The sequence below is a fragment of the Elaeis guineensis genome, chromosome 5 (genome assembly GCF_000442705.2).
Source record: "Elaeis guineensis isolate ETL-2024a chromosome 5, EG11, whole genome shotgun sequence".
Lineage (NCBI taxonomy): Eukaryota > Viridiplantae > Streptophyta > Magnoliopsida > Arecales > Arecaceae > Elaeis > Elaeis guineensis.
Genome location: NC_025997.2, coordinates 116,877,392 through 116,903,577, shown reverse-complemented (window position 1 = coordinate 116,903,577; position 26,186 = coordinate 116,877,392). Strand labels below are relative to the sequence as shown.

General features: G+C 36.3%; 1 protein-coding gene across 1 annotated transcript in view; it reads right to left on the bottom strand.

Annotated features, from left to right (window-relative positions):
• The window catches only part of LOC105033346 (protein DGS1, mitochondrial), a 58,892-nt gene extending 35,485 nt beyond the window's left edge, over window positions 1-23,407 (bottom strand). The window contains exons 1-8 of the mRNA XM_010908106.4: window positions 23,121-23,407; window positions 18,934-19,048; window positions 18,610-18,813; window positions 16,423-16,560; window positions 16,121-16,288; window positions 14,747-14,941; window positions 13,694-13,794; window positions 2,012-2,101 (exon numbers count right to left, since the gene is read on the bottom strand). Coding sequence (XP_010906408.1) covers window positions 2,012-2,101; window positions 13,694-13,794; window positions 14,747-14,941; window positions 16,121-16,288; window positions 16,423-16,560; window positions 18,610-18,813; window positions 18,934-19,048; window positions 23,121-23,353 — 1,244 coding nt within the window. The 5' untranslated portion in view covers window positions 23,354-23,407. The remainder of the gene's footprint in view (window positions 1-2,011; window positions 2,102-13,693; window positions 13,795-14,746; window positions 14,942-16,120; window positions 16,289-16,422; window positions 16,561-18,609; window positions 18,814-18,933; window positions 19,049-23,120) is intronic.
• Window positions 23,408-26,186: the final 2,779 nt, after the last annotated feature.

Below are 26,186 nucleotides of genomic sequence, written 5' to 3'. Positions count from 1 at the left end.
TCTTCCTAGCCTATGGTTAATTGATTAAAAAAAGTCATTACAAAGCTAGCAGTAGCCAACAACCATACCTTATTCAATGCATCAGCATGGCCATATCTTTAGCAGCTCCTGATCTCATATGGCAACCTTCCTACCTCTCCAATCAAAAACTCCACTACACTGTAAGAGCAGCAGTCTTCTCCTGTGACATCCCCATCTGCATAAATTAAAAAAACCACCATCTCCTCCCCCCGATGCTAAACATCCCACCGTTCTCCTATGATTAGATACCTTCATGTCCACATCACTCCTCATGAACTTGATTTGATTAAAGTAGGGCTTTCCAACAGGTTGTTAATGACGTATAACCCATCTGATTCAACCCAAATATTTGGTTAAATTATAAGAGCTACTACAAGAGATTGGATGCACATTTTTTATAAGAGGAAACCTTCACAATGCTCAGACCAAACTATTATGGCTTTTAGTCATCACCAAAAAATATAAATCATTTTAAAGAACAAACCTGTTATGACTCAACAAGTGGTCATCGTACAAGGATCAAGAACTATGACCTTTATATACTCCAACATGATAAATTCACTGTTCCGCTTAAACCTTTTTCCTCTTGAAGCCAAAAATTATACTTAATAGTGCCTCTAACATTAAGCTTCTCACCTTTCTCCTAAGATTAGATACAAAGTCCAGTTGGATTGTGTTTGGCTGCTTTGGCATATGTCAAATGGACCCCACTGAAGAAAGTCATTCCCTTCTATAGCTAATTACTCAATATGATCAACCTAACAAAAGGTTATAAACTATACTTATACTATTTCTCTATTTAATCCTTTTAAGTATGAAAAAATTACTAATACTTTCTTTTCTACTTTTTCATAGGTTGAACCGTTGAAGCAATCACATGATTGGGTTGCTTCAAGTTCCAAGCGAAATGAATCCAACTGCTCAACTTCTAACGAGAAAGAACCTGAAGCTTCGGGATCAAATCAAAATGGATCAGAAGTGTCAACATAAGTAGACATTTATTTTGCCTAATATCTGTTAAACAATTTAATGAATGTTAATCTTTTAATCAGATGTTAGAATCTAAATAGTCAATCAATTATTAAATAAATTCCACTTATAATTTATTTGTCATTCTTTTCCCCAAGAAATTACTTGTTCTTTGATTACATAAATTCATGTTGAAAATTTCATTATATACCCATGCATCGTGCAGGTATCATATTGTTATGCATATTTGACTTGTAGTGCTTAGGGTTTTCCAAAAATGGAGTTAATAAGAAACTTAACTGGCAATGTGCCTTCTTTACTGAAAATTCAGTATCTGCATGGAAACAAATAATGAAATCAAGCTTGAAGTGTGATTTGCTTGAAAAATTTACAGAATTTTACTTCTACAACTTTGACCTTTTAGTTGACTTTATCAAGCTCAGCATGCTGATTATGACAGTTACTGCCATGAGGCTTATGCCTTAATTCAAACAGATTGTAAAAACTTTATGTGATGCTTATCAAACAGTGCTATTGGAGAAAAAGGAAAAATGACTAGAACAGAGACACCTTTGCTTATGCTCAGCATATTGCATCAAAAATAATATACAAATACCATTCAAACCGAAAATTTGTTCCCTTTAGCATGAAGAAGAGATTCAGATGGCTATATCAATAGACAAATAAAATATTATACTGATAAGAATAGTCAAGAAAGAAAAATATTTTAACACTATTACATAATATGGTAGCAATAGAAAACAAAATAATCATTTGTAAGTGTAATATAGCAAAATAATAAACTAATGAAATATCCATGATTAAAAGATCTTAGAAGGGTCAATAAAGCAAAATGTACATGGCAAAGCAGAAAAATAATTAAAATTTTGTTTCCTAAAATACCATATTGCTCATGAAAGAAATATTAAGAAAGATGATCGTTCTGGCGACATAGAGTCCATTTACATGATAAATTATACATGATAGCCATTTGATAAGGCATGAAAAGAAAATTTAGTACCTGGCCATAACTATTTCCAGCATTTCCTGATCTGACATGTTCTCTGGTAGCTTTTCACCTTTTGTTTGCTCACAGAATGTCAACAACATCCTATCAGGGCATGAATAATTTAAATAAGAACAAATTACAAATCACAAATTCGCAATGAAATTAGATGCACAATTAAAGCATGTAGAAAATATGACATTTTGTAGCTCAAATAATAAAGACAGTCAAAAAAAGCTGTCCAGCTACAGGGACCCTAAATATCATGCATACTCCATCGGCAGCTAGTAAGCCATTGAGCAACAAACTGTGCAAAATATTGCAGTTGCCTATAACAACTAGCTTCATTTCCGAAATGCATTAGTCATTAACAAAAGGTCCAAGATTTCATCTTCTGCCCAAAGTTTTCGTGGTATTCCAATATGCACATTAAATTGAACCACTACTTTATTCCATGGTTTTGATTAAGGATCAGCTAAGAGAATGTAGAACTTGCTATTATTGTTCTTTCTTGACAAAGTGCCAAAAACACAGAGAATTACGAGGAACATCAGCTTGTCTATCCAATGCACCTCCCAATACTCTTTACCAAACTGTTGGCTTAAATCATCATCAATGGTATGTTTCTAACCACCCTTATGATCTCATATAATGTAACCAGAACATGTACAAAATTTTCCGACAAAATGATCCATGTAGGTATATATTTTTTAGTCAAAGATAATTCAATGCAATTGTATAGGCCTCAGGAAAGAAAGGCAAAGGGACAAAAAAAAAAAAATAGAGCATCAACATTAACAACATTTTTCAATGATACCTAAACCAATTGAAGTAGTGTATCTTTATATTTAGCACAAATTGATACAAGCCACTGATCTACTTTAAAAATAACAGCTGTGAATTTTAAAAGGATTTTGCCTCCCAAATTTGTCATGTGCTACATGCTGGTTTAAGGACAAGCATATACACCCAACCCCTCTCTCTCTCTCTCCCCCCTACATATATGTGTGTGTGTACACACACATATATACATATATGTACATATACGTGTACGTATACATATACGTATACGTATACATATATGTGTGTGTACACACACATATATACATATATGTACATATACGTATACGTATACATATGAATATATATATCCAAGTGATTTTGTAGAATAGTAACCTACCGAAGAAGATGAATAGTAAAGTTTGCAAAATAGTAAACTAATCTTGATTTTTCACCTTTAAGTTATCCCTTACATAACCGGCTTTCTCCACTCACAATTATATATTGGATAATCTTTCTGATTATTACCAAATTTGTGGCTTGTGTGTGTGTAATCCTAACCAGTACTTGCGACCATCAATCCTAAGGAACCATCCGGTAGGAGACTACCATTCTTCCTAGAGTATCAACTCTAGGTGGTTCGCCACAGGGGAATTCACTAAGACATACGGCGATATGGTCAGCTAATAGCTAACAGTTGTTATATATATCGGAGTGCTCTAGAAAATAAAATTTTAAGATATATTTTAGAAGACTAATATCAATTCCAAATATAATGAAAAAATGAAAACAGCACTGAATTTGGCAATTTCAATTGACTGCAGACTATTGTAATATACTAAAAAATATAAATGGCTATGAACTTCATTGTAACTAATAGCATGACTTACAAAAATTTTGTAGGATTCTTCTTGAAGAGTAGAGGATTTAAAGTACAGAGTACTCGAAGTGTAGGATTGGGAATAGTTTGGCCTTGGATATCGGGATTTTTGGAGAGGTACAAGATTTTGGATACAAGATTTAGATTTTTGGGAATTACAGGATTTGGATTTTTTGAAGAGGTTAAATGACTTGGATAATTTGAGGCTTCTTGAAGAATGGGAGCAGTAGAAGTTCCAAAGGAAAGAAGTTCTGCCCTCCCATCTCTGATTTCTGATCTTTTTATAGTGCTGAAGTTGATAGGGGTGTCCGATAATGAACATCTCGCAACCGGCAGGAGTGGTCGACAGTTTGTAATGGTAAGGTGATTTAACTCTGCTTTAGTGTAAAATTTCTCTATCTTTTGAAAGTAGTTTGTCCTTTTCCTGTTGGCTTTGGTATCCAAGGAAAATGGTAGAGTCCATGAAGTTCTCTTGTTGTTTGGAGGGTATCCAAGAAAAACCGTATCATCATGTGAAGAGTACTTTTGCTGTTATGATTAGAAGGATATCCGAAGAAAATAGTGTCATCATATGAAGCTCTTTTGTCTTTGTATTTAGAGGGGTATTCGATGTTAGACCTGCTGAGTTGGCTGCTGAGTGGACCTTTTGTTGGGCCCACCTGTTTGGTTATTATTCTTCTTCTTCTAGAAAAATGGCGGGATCTAATGAAGAGCTGGCTCTTTCTCCTCCTTTTTCTTCTTCTTCTTCTAATTTTGCTAAGAACTGTAGCAGTAGTTTCTTGTATTCGGTAGTTGCAGGATCTATCACTGGATGGACAAGTAAAGAGTATCTTGATAGCCATTTTGCCACTTTTGATTTTTTTCTTCTTTTACCTTTTCTTCTATTCTAATTACTTGATCTTCTGTAGTTTTTCTTCTAGGTTTAGGATTATCTAGAAGAAGAAGAACAATAACCAAACAGATGGGCTCAACAAAAGGTCCACTCAACAGCCAACTCAGCAGGTCTAACATCGGATACCTTTCTAAATACAAAGACAAAAGAGTTTCACGTGATGACACTATTTTCTTCGGATACCCTTCTAATCACAATAGCAAAAGCACTCTTCACATGATGATACAGTTTTTCTTGAATATCCTCCAAACAATAAGAGAACTTCATGAACTCTACCATTTTCATTGGATACCAAAGCCAACAGGAAAAGGACAAACTATTTTCAAAAGATAAAAAAAATTTACACTAAAGTAGAGTTAAATCATCTTACCATTACAAGCTGTCGACCACTCCTGCCGGTTACGAGATGTTCATTGTCGGACACCCCTATCAACTTCAGCACTATAAAAAGATCAGAAATCAGAGATGGGAGGGCAGAACTTCCTTCGGAACTTCTACTGCCCTTATTCTTCAAAAAGCCTCAAATTATTCAACTCATTTAGCCTCTCCAAAAAATCCAAATCCTGTAACTCCCAAAAATCCAAATCTTGTATCCAAAATCTTGTACCTCTCCAAAAATCCATGTATCAAAGACCAAACTATTTCCGATCCTACACCTCAAGTTCCTTGTACTCCAAATCCTCTACTCTTCAAAAAGAATCCTACAAAATTTTTGTAAGAAGTCATGCTCTCAGTTACAATGAAGTTCATAGCCATTTATATTTTTAATTATATTACAATAGTCTACAGTGAAATTGCCAAATTCAGTGTTGTTTTCATTTTTTCATTATATTTGGAATTGGTATTAGTTTTCTAAAATATATCTCAAAATTTTATTTTCTAGAGAACTCCAATATATATAACAGTTGTTAGCTATTAGCCGACCATATCGCCGTATGCTAAGTGAATTCCCCTGTGGCGAACCACCTAAAATTAATACTCCAGGAAGAATGGTAGCTCCTGTCAGATGGTTCCTTAGGATTGATGACCGCAAGTACTAGTTAGGATTACACACACACAAGCCACAAATCTGGTAATAACCAGAAAGATTATCCAATACATGATTGTGAGTGGAGAAAGCCGGTTATGTAAAGGATATCTTAAAGATGAAAAACCAATATTAGTTTACTATTTTGCAAACTTTACTATTCATCTTCTTCGGTAAGTCACTATTCTACAAAATCACTATTCAAGTTACTATTCATTACTATTTTCTTCGACAAGTTACTATTCTACAAAATCACAATTCAAGTCGCTATTCCTGTCTTCTACCTCTCGAACTCTAAATGTTAAAGATAATCAAAGTGTAATCAAAAATTCAAAGACTAATTAGTGTAAACTGGAATTCATAAGCTCCTTTTGATTACTCATTATTTTATTGCTTCATCTATCATTCAATATAGGTCCTCGCATAGCTGGTATATATATGTGTGTGTGTGTGTCTGTATTAACATATACATATGTGTGTGTGTGTGTGTGTGTGTACACATACATATATGTAGGTATGTATATGTGTGTGTGGGGGGAGGGGGGCGTGTGCTGCCTTAAGCTACTTGTTGTTTTGAGTTCCTTTTAAATTAAAGAATAAGCCTAACAGTGAGATACGGAGCGAAACGCCCTCATCTTGTCGAGCTGGGCTTGTTGAAGGGGCCAATCATAGTAAGCTTTAAGTTGTGATTCCTCTTTTCATAGTGGCCAAAGCAGTAAGTAGTAGTTTTCGCTTTGTTTTAAGTTGAGTTCCTTTCTACAGGGATGCCCAAGCAGCGGGGATATAGGGGTAAACGGAGAGGCAGACAAAGCAAAAGGGGGGCTTTTTTTTGCGCTTCGGCCTCCAAACAAAGTTTGCGTCTTGACGGGAAAAGGATTACATATATGTATATCTATATATATACATATATCTATAATATATACACACACATATATATATATATACATATATACACACACACACACACATATACAGATGTATATATATCTACATATATAGATGTATATATATATCTATCCATATATCTATATCTATCCATATATATATATGTACATATCTATCCATATATATATGTACATATATATATATGTACATACATATACATCTATATATGTACATATATATGTACATACATATATATATGTACATACATATATATATGTACATATATATGTACATACATATATATATGTACATATATATGTACATACATATATATATGTACATATATATGTACATACATATATATATGTACATATATATGTACATACATATATATATGTACATATATATGTACATACATATATATATATATACATCTATATATGTACATATCTATCCATATATATGTATGTATGTATGTATGTGTATATATATATACACACACACACATGTGTGTGTGTCTATATATATATATATACACATACATATATAAATATATACATATGTATGTATGTATGTAATGTATGTGTTAGAATCCCTAAAATCTCTCAACTTACTTTTCTAGAATATACTGTTAATAGAAAATCTTGCATATAATCCCTATTTTTCTTTTTCTATTACATTTCTTGATTGTTTGACTGATTTCTTATTTTTTGAGATTTGATCCTCTAAATAAGGTCACCCTCTATGTACTTATATACAGGTCTATTACCCAATATTTGATTTAAGAAAATAAGATTATATTTTTCTTCTTAGTATCAGAGCTTTCGTCCTTTGGCCTTCTCTTCTTTGCCAGCCTTCATTACTAAGTTATCGGTCTTCATCGCCGATTGTTCTTGATCGTGCATTTATTGCCGATCAAATTTTTCTTAGTTACATCTGCCTTTGCCATTCATATCCGGTTGTTTCTACTCTTGATTTTTTTTTTGTTTCTTCGATCCTCTGAAAATGTCGGAAACCTCTGAAACTGTGGCCAGTAATTCTACTAAACTAACTTTTGGATCTTTACCGAATCAACCAATGGAGAGCTCCAAAACATGAATCCTTCCTATCAACTTGATGGGAAGAATTATCTCCAATGGTCGTAGATTGTTACGACATTCCTCAAGGGGAGAGAAAAACTTCGTCATTTGAACGAGGCTGGATCTAGTGCGGATGATCCAAAGTTTTTCGCATGAGATGAAGAAGACTCAATGATCATATCTTGGCTATAGAATTCAATGCAATCCGATTTTAGTAAGAACTGTATGTTTCTTTCTACTGCTAGAGATATATGAAAAACGGTTCATCAAACATACTCCAAAATGCAGGATGCCACCGGTAGTCTATTAGATCAAGATGAAGATTTCAATCACCAAGCAAGGTACTCTTTCGATTATGGAATATTATAACCTGATGAATGATTTTTAGCTTGAATTGGACCATTATCAAGATATTAAGATGCTATGCACTGAGGACACCAAAGCCCTTTTGAGTTTGGTGGAACAGGATCGGATTTTTGAATTTCTTGCAAGACTTAATGTGGAGTTTGATCAAGTTAGGGTTCAAATTCTTGGGAAAGAACAGCTACCATCACTGAATGAAGTATTCTCTATCATACGTGTTGAGGAAAGTCGACGAATTGCCATGCTGGAATCACAGACTTTCGAAGACTCAGCTATGGTCTCTACGAAGGCTGCAGATGGAGGAAGTCTAATAACTTTGGGCAAGGGCAGGATGATAGAACCACTGATAATCATTCTTCTAAACAATCCAACCGAGATGGACTCGGGTGCACCCATTGTAAAAAGCCTCGGCATACAAAAGAAAACTGTTTCAAGCTTCATGGGAAAGCACAAATCCTTAGTCAAAATGGAGGATTTAAAGGACAGCAGAAAAGTCCGGCCAACTTCACGAACAAAGTACCTCTAAAGAAAAGTCAATATCTGATGGTGATAAATTCAGAGAATTCAACAAGGAAGAGATTGAAAAACTACGAGATTTTCTTAAATCCCTCTTTAATTCATCTAACTCGTGTTCATCGGCTCAATCTGGTAAGTATCTTGTTTCCAAAATCTTTAATGCTAACAACTCCACCCACTTTGACCCTTGGATCATAAACTCTGAAGCCATCAATCATATGACACATAACTCCACTAAATTTGAAACTTATAAACCATGTCCAAGGAATAAAAAAATTACTGTTGCTGATGGTTCTCCTATAACCATTGCGGCCAGGGCACCATAAATTTGACTCCTTCCCTCTCTCTACAAAATGTATTTACATGTTCCTAAACTATCCACCAATCTTATTTCCATTCATCAACTTACCAAAGACTTAAATTGCCGAAGAACCTTTTTTCTCACTCATTGTGTCCTCTAGGACCAGATTACGGGGAGGATGACTGGATTTGCTAAAGAATGAAATGGGCTCTACTATCTCGAAGAAATCAGTAGTTCTATGGATAAAGGGTTAACCATCTCCTACTCTTCACGAAGTGCTTCTTCCATTAATTCTGACTCAAACAAATATAAAATTTGGCTTCACCACTTTCGTCTCGGTCATCCACCTTTTCAGGTGCTCAAGATCATGTTTCCTTTACTTTTCAAAAATATTGCTATTGAAAGTTTCCATTATGATACTTGTGAAATTGCTAAGTACCATCATGTATCATTTTTTTTGAGTAATACAAAGTCCTTTCAATCTTTTTTTTTGGTGCATACTAATGTTTGGGGTCCGTCTAAAATTTCTAACTTCACTGGGGCTAAGTGGTTTGTCTTTTATTGATGACTGCACTAGAACTAGATGGCTATATCTAATGAAGAAAAAGTCTAAAGTAAGCAATATCTTTTTCATTTTTTACAAAATGATAAAAACTCAGTTCGAGATCTTTATAAAACGAGTTAGATCTGATAATGCAAGGGATTACTTTAATCACATTCTATTTTCTTTCAGAAAGAGGAAATTATCCATGAGTCTTCTTGTGTTGACACACCTTAACAAAATGGGATGGCTGAGCGGAAAAATAGACACTTACTCAATGTTATCCGAACACTTCTGTTTCAGTCCAATGTTCCAACAAAATTTTGGAGAGAGGTAGTTCTAACAGCAGCTTACTTGATAAATAGGATATCCTTTCGCCTTCTAGGCAATAAGTCCTATTCAGGTATTATCATAACTTCATCCTGAGTTTCATTTTTTCAATAACCTACCACTTAGAGTGCTTAGATGTATCTCCTATGTCCATGTTCACCAACAAAATAGGGGCAAACTCGATCCTAGAGCTTTAACATGTATGTTTATGAGATACTCAAATATCAAAAAGGGCTACAAATGTTATGATCCTTCAATCTGTAAGGTGTTTATCTCCATGAATGTCACCTTTAGTGAAACTGAATCATTCGTTCAACCTTCACAATCTTATCTTCAGGGAGAGAGATCAAAAGAAGATACGGAATGAGGAGGATTTCTTCTTGGTGATTTCGGTGATACTCAATTGCCTTCTTTTTTTTCTTCTTTTTTGCCTCAGACTTCATCTCAGCCATCCTCTGTTTCTTGCTAACCTGCATCAAAATTTGACATCACCATCCAGGAAAGGCATCAGCAGCAACCAGATCCGAAACCATCTGAACTACTACAATATTCAAGAAAGAAGAAGCCCATTCCAGAATTGATACAAGTCCATGAGTTTGAACCAGAATCAAGTAAAAAAACTATTCCCCCTTCTTCCTTTATCCCTTCTCTCATCAACGGGTCTAATCCTAAAGAATCCACCCCTCAAGATTTAGACCTACCAATTGCTTTTAAAAAAGCCATCAGAAAATGTACCCAACATCCAATTTCATAGTTTGTGTCTTTTCATAGACTATCCCTACAACACAAAAGCTTCCTCTCTATCCTAAATTCGATTGACATCCCTAAGACCGTACCAGAGGCATCAAAGGATAGGAATTGGCTACAAGCTATGAAAGAGGAAACGAATGTATTAGAATAAAACATGGGAGGTTGTTACTCTACCTAAAGGAAAACAAACTGTAGGGTGCAAATGGGTTTACACATTGAAATATAAAGTTGATGGATCTCTTAAGAGATACAAAGCAAGATTAATGGCAAAAGAGTATACTCAAACCTATGGGATGGATTATCAAGAAACCTTTGCCCCCGCGGTAAAGATGAACACTGTACGGATATTACTCTCTTGCTGCAATGTTTGATTGGTGTCTACAATAATTTGATGCTAAGAATGCATTTCTACATGGAGACTTGGAGGAGGAGGTTTTCATAGAGCCACCCAAATTTAATGAAAACATTGGAGTAGATAAGGTATGTCAGTTGAAAAAAGTACAGTACAACTTAAAATAATCTTTTGGAGCATGATTTGGAAGATTTACAAAGATTGTTGAGAATGAGATATAAACAAAGCCAACAAGACCACACATTGTTTATCAAACATTTAATTAAAGATCAAGTTACAGTTCTATTGGTGTATTTAGATGATATCATTGTGACTGGAAATGATGCAACTGAAAAAAAATTTCGAAAACACCTGGCTTAAGAGTTTGAAATCAAAGAACTTGAGAAGCAAAGTACTTTCTAGGCATTGAAGTGGCATACTTTAGAAAGGGCATTTTCATATCTCAAAGAAAATATGTGCTAGACCTTCTTAAAGAAACAGAAAATCTCGACAGCAAGACAGCAAGCACTCCTATTGATCCAAACAATAGAATAGGTAGGACAGAAGAAAGCAGTGCTATTGATAAAGGGAGATATCAAAGACTTATTGGAAGATTAATTCATCTCTCCCATACAAGGCCGGATATAGCTTACTCAGTGAGTATGGTAAGTCAATTCATGCATGATTCAGAGGAACACTTACAAGCAATTTATAGAATTCTTCATTATCTCAATTCTCAAAGCGACACCAGAAAAGGAGATTTTGTTCCAGAAAGAAAAAGAACTGACTCTAGAAGCCTACATGGATGCGGACTATGCAGGATCTCAGGTAGATAGAAGATCGACGTCCGGCTATTGCACTTTTCTGAGAGGTAATTTGGTGACATGGAGAAGTAAAAAGCAGAATGTAGTTGCAAAGTCCAATGCTGAAGCCGAATTTAGAGCTATTGCTCATGGAATTTGTGAACTTTTATGGCTGAAGATAATTCTGGATGATCTCAAAATTGAGAGAGAAGAAACCATGAGATTATATTGTGACAACAAATCTGCTATCAACATTGTACATAATCCTGTTCAACATGACAGAACTGAGCACATTGAAATAGACAGATATTTTATAAAAGAGAAGTTGGAGAGTGGCTTGATTAGTACTTCTTATATGCCATCAGATAGTCAGCTAGCTAATGTTTTAACTAAAGGACTACGTACGACAAAATTTCAGAAAATTACAAGCAAGCTAGGAATGGAAGACATCTATTCACCAGCTTGAGAGGGAGTATTAGAATCCCTAAAATCTCTCAACTTACTTTTCTAGAATATACTGTTCATAAAAAATCGTGCGTGTAATCCCTATTTTTCCTTTTCTGTTACATTTCCTGATTCTTTGACTGATTCTTTATTTTTTGGGATTTGATCCTCTAAATGAAGTCACCCTCTATGTACTTATATACGGGTCAATTATCCAATATTTGATTAAAGAAAATAAGATTATATTTTTCTTCAGTATGTACGTATGCATGTGTATATATATATATATATACACACACACACACACACACATATATACATACGTGTGTGTGTGCGCGCGTATGTGTATACATCCATCCATCCATACATACATACATACATATATACATTCAGACACATGCATGCACACATACAAGCACACACACGTGAGGACATAGAGAGCAGTCTCTTTTTCCATTCCAGTGCATCATTTTCTAATAGGACTATCCTTCTTCCTCGTCTTGCTATTTATAACAGTCCAAGATTGAATCAAAACATAGTTATGATATTCAGTGAGTTTTTAAACAGCTCATGAACAATTCGTTTTTCAGAGATGGCTGAATCATTCTGCAATCTATTTGGTGGTGTGGGAACTGCTTATGAATTTATGCTAAAATTTGCAAACTTCACACATAAATCACATCAAATTCATGACTTTGGTTTTCATGGGGCTGCTCAGTTTGTTAACTAATAAGATTTAATTATTGCTTTTCACTTATATATATTCTTTTCTTTGTCCGAGGGTAACATTTGATGGAATATTATGTGTATCTTTTTATTTCCTTAATTTATTTTTCTGGTTAATTCACCTATCATATTCAATTTGTATCTTCAGATCACTTAACGTTCTTCTTTTAGTGGTGGACTAAAAGCATTCCAACAAAGATATAAAAATCTTCTTCTGTTTTCATATACTTTTACTCTAAATGTAGATTTTAAGCATGAAGTGCCTTCAATGTTTGATTAGCACTCCTTTCTTATATCATTTTACAGTTATAACTTTACAGTTACCCTTAATGGTTGTAAATAAAATCATTTATATTGTATTTACACATAAACATACTGATTCTTACATCAATTATCATACAGATCCTTTATTTCCTTAATAATTTCTATGTATACCTTAGATAATAAAGTAGATTTGTTGAGAGTCAGCTGAATTACTAGAGTTGGTTTAAAATTTCTATTGTAAGTACATTAATGTGAAAGCATGAAAATGCAAAAACAGTGCACAAGGGTGTGAAAATTCACTGGTAAATATACCTCGGATGTTAAGAAAATGATATAATAGAAGTCTAACAATTTGCAGGCTACATCATAACATGTATGTGCTCTAGGAAATCCAGTTATCAATTTAAGATTCTTTTGATGATGAAATGATGAAGATGATGTGAATAGGTTTTTTTCTTCACATTTTCTCCTCAACATGTAAATTTAGTTTTATCACTATTTTTTAAAAAAACACAAGTACAGATTTGAAAAGCCACCAAGAAGAAAAAGAAACTACCATCATTATTTTTTTTCTTGTCATGATTTTCCAATCTTACATGAAGTGCACCAGTATATCGTTAAGATGTTTTCATCTATGTACGGTCCCATAAAGTCCACAATGTGCTTTCACACAGCATATACTCATTGATGAAGTGCATCTGGGAAAGTGGAATGAGTTTCTAGCATCATGGTTCCAATTAGATCCATGGAATGAGTTGAAAGATGGGAGTAGAACTGAGACTAACCTGTGCAGAGAATCTTCAGTCAACTTCACCTCTTCAACTTCCATCACACCTTTGTGCCTCCCCCGGAATGTCTCAAAAAGCTCGTCTCGAATGGAAATGAGCTGCAGATTCAAGTTAGAATATGGTCAAGGTTTCATGATCAAATATGCATAAAAGTCATTCTTCATGAGCAACATCAAGGAACTTCAGTTGAAAAGCACAAGCTAATATCAAATGTAATACAGTCAAACAGGCAAGGGAACAGCATGGTAAGGCTTCTTCAACAAAAGGTGGAAAAATAATGGTTTACATACTCGATCAATGTGATGGCAAATGATAAGAACTCCCAAAGCAAGAGATTATGAATTTTTTATCTTTAAAACCAAAGTTAAATAATGTTTAACTATCCGAGGAAGGCCTTGATGACTTCAAGATACTCTATACTATAAAAGTAGAAGAAAGCAAAGATTTCCATTAAGACCCCATCCTGTTCCTGGAATGGTAAAGTGTCTTCTTTCCATTATTTGGATAGCACAGCATGCCCAAAGCCCATGCTCACCGGAACTCTTCATGGGATTAAGTGAGATTGTAGTTGATAATGAGATCACAAAGAACTTCACTATAGATTTTCACTCAAGAAAATTTGTAATATTGGATCTGAAATCCTATGTACATAGACTTGTGCAAACATTATGTATATCTTATACAGACCCATGCCAAATTTACACACATATCAAGCATACAAGACACACCAAAACAATATGGTTCAGAAATTTTCAGATAAACATATGTACATAATCTCATTTAGTAGATAAGTTCCTGATTCAGTCACTCCCCCAATTCATCAACCCCAAAACTTTTAGTAAGTTATATACCTAATCAAAATATTTATTTTGCCATTTTTCAAGAAAATAAAAAGATTAATCTTGTGACAAATCAAATTTTAGGCATGAACAAACTCGTCTAGTGCAAGCCAAGATGTTACATCAGATACTGTCAGCACCAAACACAGAGTTGTTTAAAAGAAACAAACACCTGTTTTTATAAACACTATCATAAATATGAAAATCTTACTGGTTGTTCCACATGATCTTTCCAAAATCCAGCAGTGGATTCTTTTGCTTCACGGATCCAGTTGTCCATGTCAGGACTTCCCATCAAACTACTATGGCGCAAGAGCCACAATGAACATACTGAGAGGCCAACTGTTCCACAGGTATAGTGCAACCAGTATAAGGTCACTCTCCTCGGTTTTTGACAGCTGGAAAGCTAAAAGAAAAATGAACAATATTTTTTAGCTAAAAAAAACTTCTATAAGAGTTTAGAAGACAGCTTCACAAAAATCTAAAATAATACAAAATATGCAAGCAATCATATGGAATGCATCATGACATGGAAGTCATTTCAAATTTACATTTTATTCATGTCCAACTCTTTATTATTTAACAACCAATATCAGAAACCAAGACAACAAAACAATAGATAATAATATTCTACTGACCTAAAATCTGGCAGAGAAAAGCAAGGATACAATAAATATCGACGTGGCAGAAGGATCATTCCACAAACAATATGACTGGATGTTACAGATAAAGCACAAACATTTACAAAAGCATACATTACTGCAGTTCCAAGATTCATGTTCAATTCAGACAAAAAAGATTGACACTGGTCCATTTCATATTTATAATGGAAAGTCCTGCGTCTGGCTCCATCTCGGTGCAATCTTTGCACAGAAGCAGTACAGTAATTCTATATGTTTCTATATTATCTGCATGATAAACCAGCTCTCTTTATTGGAGGTGCTTTCCTCATGCATTTAGACAAGAGTTTGAGAAGAGAAACACAAGATGAATGCCATATTCTGAAGTGGGAATGCATATCGCTGTGAGGCTAACCTCTATAAGGACGCTACCTTCTTTACTGAGAACAAGACTCTAGATATTTTTGTTCCGCTCTTTCTATCTCACTATTATTTTCAGAGAAAGAAACCAGCTTGCATTAACCAAAAGTTGTTTAACAATATAAGTAACACAAACTCTCATAGGGAAAAACTCATTCCAAACACATCATCAGTCGAATATGATGTTCCTTTAGTCAATTCCGTATGTTATCTAAATAATCCCAATATGTTAATTCATAACGTAACATAAAAAAAACAATTTTCTTTAGGAAGAATTAGTTGATTTACCAAACCTCTTTTTTTTAAAAAAAATCCTAATACATGATATATTATAAGACATTATAAGGTATGCAAAAATATTAATGAAGTGTTACCCACTTATTAGAGGTGCTCCTCTAACTTTGCAGGAAAGGAAGTGCGCAAAAAGGAGAAAAAAATATTTGCAGAAATTAAACCATCAAGTATCAACATTAGCCTACTTACCAATTCACCAAATTTTATTAAAGAAGGCAACTAGGTAAAGTGCAAAAGAGATGTCCACTCACGATGAAAGATAAATACGAATCCAATCTTTGAAGATTTTGATATATCAAGTTGGTGGCATCCCTTGCTTCGGTATCTGTCCACTGTGATCTTTCTGGGTCTATTTGAGGTATTTTTTCAAAGAGAAGTGCGCATGAGTTGCCCCTCTCTGTGGAGAATGAATTATCACTCTGGCATACAAGATGAGGTAACTACAAATTAGGGCAGAAAGACAAAGCAGGATGCCCTTTTTTCAGTTTCTATATAACTAAAATTAGTAGAAAAAAGGGGGACATCTTAAGATAAAAAGTTAAATGCATACAACCTTGTAAATTTCACGTGGATGGCTAACTGAAGCTTCCAGTTTTGAAAAAAGGGTATTGATGGCAACCAGTAATGAAGGCAAGGACTTGTCAGAATCCTCTGTCAACATTTCTCCATATCTATTTACCTCCAAATATACCTACAAGAACAGCCAATGATATCAATTTTATTAACCTGACAATGGCATATATCAAGAAATAAAGACGCTCCGAAGTCAGAACTCATGAACTAGACAAATGGCATAAAGAAACTAAAAGTAAAATAAAGAGTGACACTCAAGAAGCAATAAATATTTAGAATGAATTTGAAAAAAACTACAAGCAAGAACAAATTCAAAAAGGCTAAGTGTTGGTATTAATGTAACCAAGGTAAGCCATACAATATCGAACCAGATGATACAAAGCATATCATACAGTTCAGTACCAATACATGGTACAAGGGGCATACCAACCAAGATTCACGGACTTGATACTGGAGCTCGTGCCAGCCGACTGACGGTACGGTTCGGTATGGGTCTGTACCAGATCAGACCGGCACGAACTGACACAAAGAAGAAGAGGCAAACCGGGGAGTGAAAAGGAGAGAAAGAGGAAAGAGGGAGGGAAAGGGGGACGGAGGAGGGGAGGCCATAGCCGCAAAAGATATTGACAGTGGCCACAGACGGGCTGCCGGTGCGCTTGGAGGGCCACGAAGGCCTTTGTAGGGATGGCAATCGGTCCACCAACCCGCAAATCCAACCCGCTTAACCCGCATGCGGGGCGGGTAAATGGATGAGCTAAATGGGTCATGGGGTGGGGCAGGTAAAAAATCTAATAACCCACTGCGGGTATGGGGCGAGTGCGGGTTTATGCCAAATCCGCCCCTCCCCGCATATACAGAAAATATTAAAATACCCCTATATGTATAAGGCATAATTTTGACTTTTGACTAGGGTTAATTTATTTTGGCCTCTCTTAACGGGGCGAAGCGGGGTGGGATAGGGGGTGAGGCGGGTGATGGGCTTATGGATTTTGTGGTGGGGCAGGTGATGGGGAATAAAATCACCCCATTGCAGGTGATGGGGCGGGTGATGGGGTGGGGTAGGGGGGATACGGGGTGGGGGAGAGCAGAAACCCGCCTCATACCCACCCCATTTACATCCCTAGGCCTCTGCCTCATCCGCCACTCAACCGAGAGAGAGAGAGAGAGAGATAGAGAGATGGGGGGTGGAAAGAAAAGGAGGCAGGGGAAGCTGCCAAAGAGGCTGCTGGAGGGCCTCCGACTGGCCACCTAGTTGTCGGATGGCACGCTCGACGCCTGCAGTGCCGCGAACGTGAAACAAGGACGATCGCTCCTGTTTCATAGGTTTTTTTATTAAATGCAAATTACAATGAAGCCGGCAAACCAATTGCCGACTTCATTATTTTTAAATTTTTTATAAAAAAAATCTTTAAAAAATGAAGCCGACAAACCAATTACCGACTTCACTATTGTTAAATTTTTTAAAAAAAATTCTTAAAAAGTAAAGCCAGCAAATCGATTGCCGGCTTCACTGTTCATTTTCATTTTTAAAAAAATCCGATGCATGAATAGGGGCAGTCATCCTTGTTCCATGGCTGCAGGTCCGTCCACATGGTTTCCGCCATGGCAGCAGCTCCGTCCGCATGGTTTCCACTGCTCGATGGCCATGGCGGCCACCCGACAAACTCCGATAGTCCCTCCGCTAGCTACGTCTCCCTCCGATATGTCGCTTCCCCTCTCTCTCTTTCTCACTCATTTAAAAATCCTATCGGGCGATAGTCAAGCCACGGAGGCTTCCGCACCTCCGTGGCCCTTCAACGGCCGCAGTGGGCCACCGTTGAACTCCGACAGCATCTACTCTCTCTCTATTTCTCTCTTTCCCTCTCCTTCCTCTGGTATACAGTTTTTTCCAACTGAACCATCTCGGTTCGCCACTAGTTCGGCTCAGTACAGGGTATACCGGCCGGTTCCAACCGGTACGAAATTCCATGGTACCAATACTTGGTATGCCAAACCAACCCTTGTCCCAGACGTACTGACACAATAATAAGGTGGCATTGGTACGAGGCCTGGTACCAAGACGATGCACCTTGAATGCAATGGAGAGTACATTGAATTTGAAACAGCTAAAGGTAATTCTACCATCATAAAGGTAATAAATTAATGAATATAATGGGATTATGCAAACCTGTGCAAGAAAGGTGGCCAAGCAATGTTGCAGGCTCGTTAAGATGGCAATCTTCTCAGATATCATATCTGATGCAGAACAACATAGATGCTGGATTGGAGACCCAACAGTGCCAAGTCTAGTTATCAGTTGATATGTTCCATCAATAAATGCTCGTGGTCCTCTTTCAAACATCATGAAGTATATTTTCTGAGTATTTGTTCCCTGAAAAACAGAAGACATCAAAATAATTCCAACAGAGGCTACTGGAAATTGAACAAGTTGGTTTGCAATATTAAATGCATTAGTTGTATTGATGGAGAAAGTATAGAGAATAAACATCACCTCTGCCCGGGACTGCCAAAAAACCAGACTCTTTTGAATATTATGCAGACAATGCAAGGTGTGTTCCATGATATCTTCTAGTATAACAAATTCTCTGGTTGCCTTGGCTGCAGTCCTGCAAATATGGAGCTTGCAATTAGTCAGCAGGGTACGTTTAGTTTCTAGTCCTTTCTCATGATGATGCAGCTGCAGCAAAAAGTATACATAAGTTACAAGTTAAATGCACTATATGAATTTTTATCAGCATATTAAGTGAGAAAGAAGAAAGATATTTCACATTTGTGGAGTATATCAGTCTATTTCTTTGGTCTGGACACTGCACTTAGTAATTTGCTGGTTCTACAATATTGGCCACCATATAGTTGCTAAACTTCTATACTGGATCTTGTTTAAAGCAACATGTATTACTTTAGTGGCCTACTCCACATCCTAATTTTTTCTTCCTTTTCCTTTCTTGGTGGAATGGTGGGAGCATACAACATGTGGTTATAATGATCACAAGTAGAGTGGCTGCATAGAAGGGCATATGCCTTATGACCCAAAAGGGATACCAAATGTCCTAGGATTTTAACAAAATAATAATTCAATCCCAAAAAGCATGCAGTAGTACTTAATAACAAATTGAACAAATAACTAATGATGATCAAAAGAACCAACATTGAGCAAATGTTAGGTACTGGCTATCTTGAAGATACATGCTGTATGCTCATCTTAATATATAATGATGTTGTAATCCTGCTTAAGATCCTTTGAAAATATTTTTCAATAAGATATGAGAAAAGGTCAAGCCATTCTCCATTTCCTAACAACAAAGCAAATGGGAAAGCTCCCTCGCCTGAAGAACAAAGCTAGGAATACTGCTCTAGCAACATCCCTCACAATATCTGCCAACTCTACCAAAGTTACCCAAACCCTGGGGTAGGAGAGAAGAAAAAAAAAATAAAGGCTATTAGAATGTCAACCATATAATATATACAATATAATGTCTGATAAAATGTTTTCCAATAGTTTGGTTCATCAATATATTTTAAAATCTGATGTTGTCTTGTATAACCTATTTTGTAATAGAGAATGTGGCATTTTACCTTTTACCATGGTAGCAGGTCAGTGGCTCAAAATAGGTTTCTGACATCACAATCATGGTTGTTGTAGGAGAGACTTGCCTGCCCCCACCGCCTGGGGGTGCCCCGCCCCACACTTCCATGACGTATGACAAGAAAACTCCTGCAAGAGGTCATGGGACCTGGTTCCCATCCAAGTATCCTAAACTTGTATGAAGTTTTGATCAAACAAATCCAATAATTACTTGATTTGCTAATTCAACTATTAAACAGATTTAATTTATGTGATGCTCAGTTAACCCAATCTACATAATTCAGCTGCATTCCACATCCCCTTCCAAATCTATTGCCACTGCTTCATAAAGATCATCCTCTTATTTATACAACAGTGCCAACTGTTTTCTCTATGTTGAAAGCAATCAACATGATCTGCTCAAGGAGAAGAATAAACCACTAACCAAAACTAAAGAAGCATTAGCACAAGGAAATAAAAGAAAAGCTGGACTACACTGTAAAAGCTAGATCTTTTGTAAAAGATCAAATGATTCCAAAATTGGGTGATCCAAGTCAAGGATCTACACTGATGATTTTGATCAACTATGAAAATGCCTAGAAATAAAAAATCATATTTTTTAAAGATCTCTAACCCATATATCAAGCCGGTGCAAAAATGGATAGAAGTAATTATCATGCTGTCCTAAAATATCTGACAAGGCATTTAAACTAAAAAAATCTACATTGTTAATCATGAACACATCTCAGATAATGTATTGATCAGAAACTGATATGTTTGGAATGCTTAGATCATTGGAAATTACCATTTTGTGTCAAGAAAACAGTATATTTATACATCCATTCAATGCATTGGGCTAGAGTGAGCAAAATATATGATATGTAGTTTCTAAGAATTTCTACTCATATGGATCAATAATTCAAAATCAACAAAATGGATCCCTATGTTGGTGGGTCCGTCATTATTTTTGAACCTTTAACTCGTTTATCAAATTTTTAAAGTTTAGTGTATACTCTAGCCCCCCCAAAAAAAAGAATTACCTGCTGCAAATTAGAAGAAAGAGATACTTGTTGTAGTTAACAAGTAGGCATTAGTTTTGTGACTCTAGATGTTACAGGATTAGTTTTGAAGGAAAACGGACCATTGAGATGAGTGGAGAAGATAAAAGGATCATGGTTGACTCATAAGCTTAAATAGGCCGCTGCTTTAAACGATATGATAGGCCTCATAAAGTTTGTAAGAAGCAATCAAATATCATGTGTTCTAGGTACGGATATGCATATGTGATATTCAGGTTCATAGCTGGTTGTTATGTTAAAAAAATATAAAAAATAATACCAAAATAGGTGCAAAAAGTAGAACTATAGATATAAAATAATAATAATATTCATACTCATTTGAGAACTCATTGTAGTAATAATAGATGATGTTAAAGTACAAACAATAAATCCCTACACAAAATATAAATTTCAAGCATGCTAATGCAAAAAATATGGCTCAAATTTTGACAAATTATTCAATGATTCACTCATCAAAACAAAAGATACCAAGATGTATGGCTCATAACCAAGTCTAAAGGACCTAACTATTATATTTCAGTTAGTAATCTTCAAAAGAACATGAAAAGTCAATCTTCTTCTGCAAGAAGTGACCAATCATATTTGCCTGGCCTTTATGTATGTCTAAGCTCAGCCAAATATGGGAGCCACACTGAACCAATGCAATACAGTCACCAGGCTACACTCACACAAGCTGAGGCATATGCAGCCACTCAGACCAAGCATTACGTTGCTGGACCTTGCTTATATTTTTTACCGAAATCTTAACGAGGACACCATCCAATCATAAAGGCAGCTAATATCATGCCAATACCTATGTGCAGACCTAAAAATTCAATTAAAGAGTGAAAGAACTTGGATGGCTGATTGAAAAGGCTGTGCAGGGTGAACAGTTCCATTTTCAAACAGAAAGATTCAACCACAGGGAGCAGCTAAACTTATTTCCTTGTCTTTTTAAATTTCACACTTATTTCTATTGAGGATTCCATTTCAGAAATCATAAGTTTAGGGAGTCTTCCAAAAGAAAAAGGTAACTGGTGAAACTTTTCAATGCTGAAAAATATGAAATAGATCCTCTGTTTTGTTTCTTTTTCTGATATGCAAAGTCTGAACTTATTTCAGACATGGGAACAAAAAAAAAAATCTGACCCACAAAATAAATCCAGCTTAGACCAAAAGATCCATCTCACTTACAAGAGTGGATCCTTTGCTCTAAAATCATTGTTATAGTAGTCAAGGTTTTAAATCCTATAGGATAAGGCCATCACAGTTTTCCATCGAATGGGATGCACCTTTGTCCCAATGCTTGGGACAGCAAATGTGCCAAGATGCTTTGAATGGGACACTAGGATGATGGCAAGACAGTCCTGCACCGACACTTCGTACGATACCCCATCCTAGTGTCCTGTGGGGCATCCCATTGGGATTTAAAACTATGGTTTGAAGAAGCAGTCTTTTCGAATGCTTATTTCTGACCACCAAATGACATAACATTTCCTCAATCAACAGAGTGATGTAATAGTTTTTTCCACCACCGCTCCATGAATACCGCTCATAATACTCCAAATATCGCCAGCAACGAACTGCACAAATTTCATTACACTAAACAGCCATATTTCAGGCACTAAGATTATCAAAAATTAAACTTAGCATACTCATCTACCCTAATTCGGAACACTGATCAAGAAATACAGAAGTAAAGGAAAATTATTACAAATTATAACCATGCAACATGGGATTGATCCAATGTCTCGCTGAACCATTCAGAGCAAGCATTACAGCATGTGCTATTTGGTCAAAATTCAAATAAATTCCATTTATTTGCGAACATTACAAAGCTTATGTACAATTTAACTCATTTTGCACAGGGAAAAAGGAAAAAAAAAATCTATAAACCATGAATTAACAAAAAAAAAAAAACTATAGCTAAAACCTAATTCAAATATCTATGTAATTCCCGAGACGACGATCTCGTTCACTTCTTGCGTCAATTTTGCTCTTAGCCACGGCCCATTTAGAACAAGAAAATAAGAGGAAGAGGGGAAATGAACTTACAAAGAGGATTGGACGGCATTGGAGTGGAGCGGAAGCGGGAGCCCTGGCTTCTGCCTCCGAGATCGGCCCCGGGACCGGAGAGGGGACAGATTGGATAGTTTGGCGAGGAGGCTCGAATCCGGAGAGGGGAGGTAGCTGAGGAGAGCTTTCCATATCCGATTGGGGTAGGAATAGATTAGTGTTTTCGCGCCGTTGGGATTGTCTCTAGGGTTTTGAGGTGGTGTCGACGCCATTGCTTTCTCTCCTGATGGCAGGGCAGTCTCGGGTTGGAGGGGGGATTTTTTACCGAAATATAGTTATTTAAAAAAAAAATAATCAAAATAATGCTCCTTAAAAAATATTTATCAAAATAATATTCAAAAAAATATCACCCTATTAGATGCCAATTCACCCTCTTTTATACTACATGAAAAGATGAGTCAACAAAATAGAGTCACCTTATCAAAAGACGACTCATAGAGTTACCTTATAGGTATAGTCACCCTTCCATGGAGCGACTTATAGAATTATCTTACTATAGAGCAACTCATAGAGTCATTTATATACCTTCCTCCCTCCCTCCCTCCCCTCCTCTCTCCGTGATTTAGGGAAAAAAAACCTAACTAATTCTTGGTCCCCCCTTCCTCCCCATGTGATCCCCACCTCTCCCTCTCGATCTCTGACGCAGATGCCCCCTGCTCCCTCTCGATCCCCGATAGTCCTTCCTCAACCTCTCGACGCTAGAACCCCCCTTCTCCCTCTCGGTCCCCAATGTAGACGCTCCCCCTATCAGCCCCGACGGCCCTCCAACCTCTTGTCGCGAGAACCCCTCCTTTCCCTCTCAGTCCCCAGCGGCCCTCCCTCCTTCTCTCAACCCATCCCCCTTCCTCCTCTCCGACATACCGCCACCCCTCCCTCCTTCTCTCAACGGTCCCCAGCGTGAGAACCCCCCTCCCTCTCCCTCTCGATCCCCGATAGCCCGCCCCCCTCCTTCTCTCGACCCACCCCTCTCCTCCTCCTTAGTGTACTATCACCGACGGTCCTCGGTGGTCCTTAGTGCGCCGCCCCACCCACATCCAAAGAGCAAACGAATGTATTTTTTTTATTTTTATGATTTATTTTTTTATGAATTATAAATTTATTTTTCACTGTACAGGAGAAAAGCAATTTAATATAAATAATATTTATTTATAAATAAATTATCAAAATAATTTCTTCGGACCAAGATGCAGCGATGGAAGATTACGGTATATAAAGGGTCACATACATGCTTGAATACAGATGTGATGCGAGATCATCCACAACTTGAGGCACGCATCATTATCGATATCATTAGAGAATTAGTTAGAGCAGAGATATCCATATCCATATCAACCTGCCAGGCTTATATAAGTGATACATGGCAATGCGAGGCATCTTATAGAAAGACGTAGATAGCTAAACAATTTATTATGGACGAGCTATTTGGAGATTAAACAGAGTCCTATAATATATTGGATCTTTGGCTAGCTGCAATTTGTTGTACCAACGAAGAGACCATAGTAGATTTTACAAAATTTTCTACAGCAAAGACAAACACAGAGATGTTCTGTCGAGTTTTTTTAGATATTTAGTCCATACATTCAGGGCTTCCAGTTCTGCCGCCCACTGATTAGCATCGACGCAACATATTTATACGATCGATATAAGGATACTCTCATGATAGTTATGAGAAGGGATGAAAATGGAAGTATCTATCCTCTAGCATTTGTCATTTGTGAATGCTAGAATCGTAGTAGTTGGTCATGGTTTTTATGACATTTACGCTATTATATGGCACGTGATCGTTTGGAGATTAGCATAATTTTAGACCGGTATAAAGGAATATTAGCTACTGTTTCAGATGAATCTGTTGGATGGACAGCACTATATGGGTATCGTAGATTATGTCTTAGATATATTGGGGCTAATCTATATGGTTGATTCTATGATGCTGTATTTTTGGCTTATTTCCATCAAACTACAAAGCAAAATCAGTCCTAAAAGTTTGATTGAAGCATGTAACACATTGAGAGAATATGGTCCAATTGCTTCCAATATTTGAAAACATATCCACTTGATATCTAAGTAAATGGGCATTGGTGCATGATATAGATGGATGTAGGTGTGGAATAATAAATACCAATCTATCTGAAAGCTTCAATAAGGTATTGAAAAGGGCTCTCTCATTGCCCATTACCGTTCTTGTTCGTCTTTTCTTCGAATGCTTGTCGAAGTGGTTCAGCATCAGATGTGCAATTGCAATACAGAGAAGGGAGACCGACAGAATATTCACAGATAAAATTAGATGAAAGTTAAATAGAGGGCAGCTAAAGTCTAGAGAACATTGCGTGGTTAAGTACAATAACCAATCGGATTTGTATGAGATTCGATTGAGACGAAGGCATTATAGCCCCGATGAACTTGATTATACACAGACAGTTGACTTAGGGGCATGCACATGCATATGTAGGAAGTGGCAGTTACTGTATTACCCATGCTCCCACTTATTTACTGTTTGTGCCAGTGAGAACTTAGACTAAAAGTAGTTCATTGATGACTATTATACTATTACACATTATGAGCAATCATTTGCACCTACCTTCCATCCTCCAGAGAGTCCATATTATTGGCTTGAGTGGACTGCACCGAGACTCATATCGCATCCATCTACAAGAAGACAAGAAAAAGGGTATCCACAGTCAAGGAGAATTCGAAATGATATGGATGCAATGGAACATCAAAATATTGTACGATATAGATTGTGCAAGGAGATAGCATAATCGATGTAGATGTCCCCAATGGCGCTGATTTATCTTTTTTTTCATGTGGACTATCTTTGTGTAATGCTTATGTTTTTTTTTTAACTATTTTAGTTATGTAATCATATCATATAAATGCTTGAAAAATGTATAAAATGATCCTGTTGTTAATGTTAGCTATTTATCATCTTTGATGTTTCTTACCATCTTTGATGTTTCTTACTATCTTTGTCGTACGCTCGTCTTTACAATTTGTACATTAGACATGACTGGTTCAGACTCTGATGTGCATCCGAGATCGATTGAC